Genomic DNA, 9,272 nt, shown 5'->3' on the forward strand with positions numbered 1-9,272 from the left:
GGAAACCACAAAACCAGATGCACATGAAACCCGATTCGTGTTCATTGCTATGTTTGCGGTAGAGACCACCATTCATACACTAGAATATTAATCTTTATATTAATCAAACAAAATACACGTTCAACCAAAAATTCCTAAATAAATGGCTGACCATTCCAAACCAATTAATCCTACCGAGACTTAAAGTCTTTCTTTAACTGGGAGAGAGGGACAGAAAATCTTTTAAAATATTTTAAATAAAATGTAAAATGATAAACAAGCAATATAAACTGACTCTTAAATAAAATTTAGGTCTAGAACGGTCCCTAAGCCTCGTGCAAACGAAGATAAATCAAAGAAAAGATTCAAGTACTAATCATAACATTTTATAGCTCCGGAAAAAAATTAGTAATAAGTACCTCCATAATATAACACGTACACGCATCCAGCCACCAAACGATTTCTTTATCCAACAAAACAATGAAACATTAATCAAAGTCTATCAGGAACGCCTATAACAACTATACAAAACTTTGGCAAAAATTAATAATAATAGTAGTAGTACTACTAATACCGCAGGCATTTCAAAATTGTTAGAGCTTATACTGAGATGACAAACTTTCCATTCCTACTTCTTAAATTAGCAAATGTTGAGCATAGCTTTGCAAAACCAAGTTGATATGATCGGACATGCTTCAATTAAACCTCAATGCATTAGCTGAATCCATCTTCGACCTCGCCAACTCAATTTCTTATTGTGAACTCTCGTGGCAAAAGAAATTCCAATTAGATATTGCTTATTCTTAGCCGTGTATTTCTTCTCTGTTTCTACAAGCCAAAACTTAAAAGCATGAGTTTCAGTGGAACAAAAAATTGTCACACAAATACACAACTAAGGTGAACATCAGGGAATCAAAATACAGATACAGTTACTGCAAAAGCTACTATGAGCAACGCTTTAAAAATTAAACACAGAATACCTATTTCTATTTCAACAATTCAATTGTTTTAATCCAACTATCAACTCTAAGTGAGTAATAGGAAAGACATGAAACAACTTCTATGTTTTGAATATCTTAAAATGATGTTGTTAATTGTTGATTGTCAGTCAATGTGGAAGCTAGTACATTTTTTTCAACATTCACAGTTAAAGTATAATCATAACACATGATGCAACAACATAGCCGCATGATTTCAAACTTATGCAGAGCCAAACTTTTATCCATAAATATGATTTTGTTTATGTATCATTCCTCGCAAGTAAAAATAATATTGTACTGATATCGATGAGACTTCTGAAAACTAATTAACATACAACAGAGTTAAATGATCTCTGTTCTACTCTATAGACCTAAATTATCTTCACCCTCTCTTTTAAGCAGAGTGCTTCTCAACACGAACAAAGAAACACTGAAATCATTTCATTTGGACAAGACACCAACAGAAGGAGAAAACATTGATAAGCACCGTAATTGGTAAACACCATTACATTAGCTACACATTGTCAGCCCAAAAGTATTATCAAACAAGCAAAACAGATATATCTCCGTAGAGATGCAACGAGCACAAACCAAACAAAACATCCTCAAGGTTAGAGGGAAAAAAAACACAGATCTCCAACGATCACATTCTCTTTACAAAAATAAAACTACTTGTTCTCTAAAGCATTAGGTACTTCGTAAAAAATAGAAAAGAGGTTCAAAATCACTATAAGTTACCAAATCAGAGGCGATGTGTAGCCCTTTGTGTTTTCTTAAGCTCATAATCAGCATCATCAGTGGGCAACTCATAGCGACAAACAGGGCAAGTGTTCCTAATGCCCAGCCATGGCACAATACAATCACCATGATAACGATGAGAACAAGGCAGCTGCTTCGCTTGTTCCCCAACATTAATTTCATCCTTACAAACAGCACAATGTGCATTATTATTCTTTACATCCTCTTGAGTCCAAACAACAGAAGGAAGATTATTCACAGCAGTTCTAGACGCTGGAGGCCGGCCCATATCGGTTGGGGTCTCATTAAACTGCCCAATCAACATATCATATTCTGCAGGATAAATATAATCATGCTCACCCAAATAAGGTTCATTTTCTGGGTTTGTATCCAAATTTTCAGTACTCAACAGAACTTCCCAATCCAAATTTTCTAAACCAACTTCTCTCTCCAAACTTATTTCTTCCTCTGAAGGAGCAACTGAACGAGAGATCGAAACAGAAATAGATCCTCTGTGATCAGCATCCATAGACAAACTTAACACATCTCTCTCATCAATCCGACCGTCCACTTCCTCCCACTCAAAATCTTCAATTGTTTCTCTGTGATCCTCCAATTGAAGCGAATCCCAGCAAAGAGGAATACCTGTATCATCATCGTTCTCCTCGTGTATATGGTCCACATCATAAGATTCCTCAGACTGCATATCAATTCCGATAACTCCATTATCCTCGTCATCTGAGTCAGAGACATACCCAACAAGCCGAATACAGCTATCGAAAGCGTCCGCCCCTCTTACACTAGAAGATGATGCCTCGCCAGATTCTAAACCAGAAACCCTCCTCGCCACGAAGAAATCATCGTCACCATCAACTTCCAGGAAATGCCTATCCATTCCTAAATCAATCCCTAACCCTAACCCTAAATCCAAGTCTAAACCATCCATACCCACGTCGCAATTTCCCTCAATCACCCCAAAATTCGAATCGTCAAGCATCTCGGATACCAAATCGCAGACGCCAATCCCCGGAGACTGCTCGACACGTTGGTGGAAGAGATCGATGACAAAATTAACCTGGTTCTCGCGGTCCAAGATATCGGCGTTGGCAATCGAACCAAGCTCTGAAACATTTTCGTCGTCGTCTAAGCACCGTACGTTGATGGTGGATTCGTGCTGGGAGAGAACTTCGTCTTCGTGGACGGTGATGTGGGCATGGATAGAGTGATCGGACGGTGGGAATTCGGGATCAGAAGCATATAGGTCGAAGTCGTAGGGGGGCCAGTTGGGGAAGGAGTCAAGGACTAGGCTTTGGTCGGGGTGGCTGGGATCGTCTTCTAATTCGTGGAGACGAAGGTAGGTGACCTCCGCCATTGATGGAATCTGTTTGAGCTTTTTATGGCTTTCAGGTTGTAAGAATTGTTTGTTTTGGTTTATAAGGAAATCAGATTACGAATTTACCAAAATGTCCCCATTCCTTTGTGGTGCGTAGCTTAGCCATTTTTGAAGGATACAAGTCCCAAAATTAAAATTGTTTCTAACCAATTAAACTTTATCATTTGAAAAGTTTAACTAAATTAATATATTTAACTTTTTAGCCAAGTGTAATTAATAACACTTATTAATATGGAACTATAAAAGGAATTTAAATATGCATCTATTTCTATTTTTTTTTTAAATTTCGTCACACGTTAAATTGTTAAAAAAATATATAAATTTCTTTTTAGATAAAGTTAAAATATATATATATTGATGATATTTTTTTAAAAATTTAAAATAATAACAATTTTGTTAGTTTAAGAGAATATGAATACAACTGTTATCCCCGTTTTCTTCCGGGCGCCCGGGTCTACGCTTCAAAACCGCGCGCCGCCCGAATGAGTTTGGGTCCAGACCGGGCCCGTTTGGCAAAGAGTAAAATAGACGTTGGCAACCTAAGTCTAGATGAGGCCCAAAGGGCATCCGGGGAGTGTGGTCCGGGACTGTCATACGGGAGATCGTATGAGCGTGGCTTCCGATAATGACAGTCGGGATCACAGTGGATGATCCCGGAGCCTGGTAAACGGTCCGGGATCCCGGTGGAATAGCCCGAGCACCTAGTAAACGTTTTTATAGATCAAATCAGATATTATACACAGTGGAACAACAATCAAATTGTTAATTTAATCCCACAAGATTTCTAGATCTACTTCTTCACATGCATATATATATATTGAATCAAATACATAAATAGAAAATTACCTCAGATCCTTCCTTGCTGCTATCTTTTTGTATGGAAAAATCCTTGAGATCTCACACCAAGACCTTCCAAAATGTTCGCAGCACACAAAGAACGAGTGTGGGCTCGCTACACAAAATATAGGCAAAATCTATTTATCAGATGTTCTCAACACATGAGATCTGATAAAATTTGAACCTAGGTTTTGTGAAGAACAGTGACTTTTGTTTGTATCACTCTTCTCTTTCTCTGAGAGAGACTTTAAGATATTTTTCTATCCCTAAAAAGTTACGTTCTGAAAAATTGATATGCTATATTTAATATATCAAATATATTCAAAATAAAATATTAGTTATTTTAAACAATTTGAAAATAACTAATCAATTATCAGATTTTGTTTAAATAATAATATTTTAATGATATTACAATATCTCATTATTTATTTAATATTTAAATAACTAAAATTGTGGAACTAAGACTCTGCTCAGAGTCTCTTATGCGTGTAGCACAGTGACTGTGCACTGTGCTACACGTGTACCGCATACCAGGATGGCATGTGATTTTTCCCAATTTTTATTATTATTTAAATACCAAAAATCCCAAAAATAAATTAATTCAAAATTAATTATATTTTTGTTAAACCAAATAATTAATTAATTACACATAATTATACAATAATTATGTTTGATGTATAGAAAAATATTTTTCTTATCAAATAAGTTATTTTGCCAATTTTTGTATTTATCTTTGTCAGTGTTTGTTTAAGTCATTTCAAGGACCATGGACCTATAAGATTAAACTTCAATAAATTGAAACTAAATAATTAAACTCTTTAATTATAATAGTTAATTTATTAATTATGATATTTCTCCACTATAAATTCATAATTGCACTCTTTATGTTATAGATATACTTTTACAAAAATCTTATCTTAAGTCATCCATTGATATAATCATCTTACAATAGTTCAACCCTCTAATTAATTAGTTCATAAATTAGAATGGAAGAATTACAATTTTACATTTCTAATTTACTTCTTATTCCTTAAGTACCATTAATTCACTAGTGAATAATTAATCTATAATCTAATTATAGATTTGAGCTCAAAATCATTCAGTTCCAAAATTAACCCTTAAGGGAACTAATATACGATCTGTTAGGAAAGATTATATTCTGTATTGTTGATACATGTTCCCAGCCATCCATGATATTAAATCTCCAAAACAAAAGTCATTAGCCTCATTCTTTGAAGAGACCTTAACGAATGAATCAAAAGATTTAATAAACATGAACAGAAGTTTATGAACACTCAGGATTTAGGTTGATTTATAAATGATCATCAATTATGATATGAATTACAAGTCTTTATTGTTAAATAGTTTTTGGATAAAGACTTTAATTCATATTTGTCCATGTCATATATAATCATATTATATAAAGCACATTTACCGAGATGTCTTACTACATCAATAATCTGAATCTAGATTATTTGTATCATTATGATACTTAGTAAACCGTACTTACAACTCCAATTAAAGAATTCCATAACTTTAATTTGTTGTTGTTGACTATTTTTATTCATTCATGTGATCTTAATTTTCTCGTACTAATACAAGATCACATCATCAATAATGAATATGAAATTTTTTTGATATTTACAAAATTATTCAAACAATAATTTAACAATCTAAATATAACAATAATAATAAACTATTGTATTTATTTATTCACAAAAAAACCAAATGTCTTTTACATGCTTTTAGGACACACTCCTAACAATCTCCCACTTGTACTTAAAGCAAGTGAGGCATTTCTCTCAATCCCATATTTCGTACATGACCCTCGAATTGCTTTGCAGGAAGCGTCTTCGTGAACGGGTCTGCCAGGTTGTGTTCTGATGCGATTTTCAGAATGGACACATCTCCTCTATGTACGATTTCTCTGACCAAGTGGTATTTGCGCTCTATATGCTTTCCCCTCTTGTGGCTTCTTGGTTCTTTAGAATTAGTCACTGCTCCACTGTTGTCACAGTAAAGAACAAGTGGTTTCTCCACTTCTGGAACCACTTCTAGATCTGTGTAGAACTTTTTCAGCCAAACTGCTTCTTTAGCTGCTTCACAAGCTGCTATGTATGCGGCTTCCATGGAAGAATCAGCTATACTGGATTGCTTAATGCTTCTCCAGACAACTGCTCCACCACCAAGAGTGAATACTGACCCAGAAGTAGACTTTCTACTATCCTTGTCAGATTGAAAATCTGAGTCAGTGTATCCAGTAGGTTCGAGGTCACTACCCGAATATACTAGCATATAGTCTCTCGTTCTCCTGAGATACTTGAGAATATGTTTCACCACAATCCAGTGTTCCAAACCTGGATTTGATTGATAACGACTGAAAATCCCTACTACATAACATATGTCAGGTCTAGTACATAACATTGCATACATTAGACTCCCTACAGCTGATGCATAGGGATACTTTCTCATATCCTCTTGCTCTTGTGGTGTCTTTGGACACTGATCTTTGCAAAGAGTAATTCCATGTCTGGTCGGCAGTTGACCCTTTTTGGAATTCTCCATAGAGAATCTTTCAAGCACTTTATCAATATAATTTTCTTGTGGAAAGGCTAGGAGCTTGTTCTTTTTATCTCTTAGAATTTTAATGCCTAGAACATAGCTCGCTTCTCCCAAATCTTTCATTTGGAATTTGTCATCCAACCATTTCTTTACATTTGATAATGTCTCTACATCATTCCCAATGAGTAGGATATCATCAGCATAAAGAACTAAGAAAACCACAACTTTCCCTTTGATGTATTTATAAACACATGCTTCGTCAACATTTTGTTCGAAACCATATGTTTTAATAGTTTCATCAAATGTTAAGTTCCAAGATCTTGATGCTTGTTTCAATCCATATATGGATTTCAACAACTTGCATACCTTTTGATCTTGATCCTTCTTAATAAACCCTTCTGGTTGTTCCATATAAATGGTTTCATCAAGGTGGCCATTCAGAAAGGCTGTCTTGACGTCCATTTGCCATATCTCGTAATCATAGATGGCAGCTATGGATAAAAGTATGCGAATGGACTTAAGCATGGCCACAGGAGAAAATGTTTCTTCATAGTCCACACCCTCTCTCTGTGTGTAGCCTTTGGCCACAAGCCTTGCTTTATAGGTCTCTACCTTTCCATCTGCACCCCTTTTCTTCTTGTAGATCCATTTACATCCAATGGCATTAACATTGTCAGGCAGATCTACAAGTTCCCAGACTGAATTGGAATACATTGATTCCATTTCTTGATTCATGGCATCTTGCCACTTATCAACATCGGGGTCTTCCATTACTTCTTTAAAAGTCAATGGATCGTCCTTTTCAGTATCTGATACAAGAACGTGTGCCTTATGTTCGTAGCGAATAGGTTGTCTCACAATCCTCCCACTAGACGTTGCACTGGTTTTTCCTTTTTAGGAATTGTGGTTTCTTTGGTTGTTTTATCATTAACTGATGAAGAAGATGGAGATGCAATTTTATCTGCCATTAGTTCCTCTAAAACTACTTTGCTCCGAGGTTTAAAATCATTTATATAGTCGTGTTCTAAAAAGGTTGCATTCGTCGAAACAAATACCTTTTGATCATTTGGGCTATAGAAATATCCACCTCTTGTTTTTGGAGCATAGCCCACAAATATACACACTTCGGACCTTGAATCCAGTTTTCCAGATTTAGGTCTTAGCACATGAGCAGGACAACCCCAAATATGGAAATGTCGTAAACTAGGTTTATTTTCATTCCATAGTTCTAGTGGTGTCTTTGTCACAGCTTTGGACGGAACTACATTCAAGATGTAGTTAGCTGTTTGAAGTGCATATCCCCAAAACGATAAGGGAAGTGAAGAGTAGCTTAACATAGACCTGACCATGTCCAACAGGGTCCGGTTTCTTCTCTCTGAAACTCCGTTTTGTTGTGGTGTTCCAAGTGCTGTGAGTTGGAATAGAATTCCATGCTCCAACAAGAAATCTTTGAATTCAGAATCCAAATATTCACCACCACGATCAGATCAGAGTGTTTTTAAAGATTTACCTAATTGCTTCTCAGCTAAGGCTTTGAAGTCTTTAAACCTATCAAAAGTTTCTGACTTCTTAAGCATTAGGTAAACATGACCGTATCTATTATAGTCATCAGTAAATGTGACAAAATATTCATAACCACCTCGAGCTTGAATGTTAATTGGACCACATACATCACTATGTATAAGCTCTAGTGGTTCTTTGCTCTATTTCCCTTCGAAGTGAAAGGTCGTTGAGTCAATTTTCCTTCTAAACAGGATTCACAAACCGGTAGGGTTCCAACTGTCAGTTCCCTTAAAGGTCCATCTTTAGTTAACCGGTTTATCCTATCTAGACTAATATGACCTAATCTTAAGTGTCATAGATACGTGTCATTTTCATTAGAAACCTTTTGTCTTTTGTTACTTTGTGGAATAGCTACTTTAAACAATTCAGAATTATTGAACGATTTTTCTATTGGATTAAGCATGTACAGTCCGTCCTTTTGTTTTGCATGACAAATATTGTTCCCATTCCTTGAAATAAAAATCATATTATTATTAAAATAAATGCCAAATTTTTGTTCATGTAACAAAGATAAAGAAATAATGTTTCTAGTAATTTCAGGAATAAATAGAACATTATTCAAAACTAGAAAATTGTTCTTAAAATTTAAACGGACTGTTCCACATGCTTTAGCTGAAACAAGCGCTCCACTTCCCACTCTCATAGTCATCTCTCCTTGCTCCAACTGCTTTGCAGATTCAAGCATCTGCAAACAAAAACAAACATGGTTAGTGGAACTAGAATCAACTATCCATGATAATTTATCTTGTTCCACCATATAAGCTTCGAGTACAAGTAAATCTAATTTACCTTTCTTTTTCTCTTTCAGCTTGGCGAGATACTTTGGACAATTTCTTTTCCAATGACCATCAACATTACAATGGAAATGTTGGATTAACTTATACAGGATCTTTATTTATTTTCATATATATCTAATATCAAACAAATTAATACGAGATGGCCTAAAAAATGTTTCTAAAATTGAATTCAAAGAGAAACAAAGAATAGAATACTTACAGTATACGCAGCGGAATTAAAGAGTCCTTCCTTCAGTTTCTCTAACTCTTGTATCCTCTCTGTCGTAGAGTATTATCAAGAAACTGAACCGATCTTCTATTTTCTTCACAATCTTCCAATGTATCCATAGAACCACCTAGACTAGTGTGGGCAATTCTCAACACATGAAATAGATATAGAGAGAAGAAGAAAAAATAACAAAGAGGCTTAGAAAAAGACTTGTG

At 35.2% G+C, this 9,272-nt stretch overlaps 1 protein-coding gene across 1 annotated transcript; it reads right to left on the reverse strand.

Moving 5' to 3' along the window:
• Positions 1–343: 343 nt before the first annotated feature.
• LOC133830771 (uncharacterized) lies at positions 344–3,116 on the reverse strand. Its single transcript, XM_062260840.1, has 2 exons — positions 1,698–3,116; positions 344–807 (listed from the first exon to the last, which is right to left on the reverse strand). The coding sequence occupies exon 1, from the start codon at positions 3,067–3,069 to the stop codon at positions 1,702–1,704; it is 1,368 nt and encodes a 455-aa protein (XP_062116824.1). The 5' UTR covers positions 3,070–3,116; the 3' UTR covers positions 344–807; positions 1,698–1,701.
• Positions 3,117–9,272: the final 6,156 nt, after the last annotated feature.

This window comes from Humulus lupulus, chromosome 4, assembly GCF_963169125.1.
Source record: "Humulus lupulus chromosome 4, drHumLupu1.1, whole genome shotgun sequence".
In the NCBI taxonomy this organism is placed as follows: Eukaryota; Viridiplantae; Streptophyta; class Magnoliopsida; order Rosales; family Cannabaceae; genus Humulus; species Humulus lupulus.

What these genes read in the sequence shown, in the direction of transcription:
- LOC133830771 (XM_062260840.1), bottom strand. Translation starts at nt 3,069, where the DNA reads ATGGCGGAGGTCACCTACCTTCGTCTCCACGAATTAGAAGACGATCCC.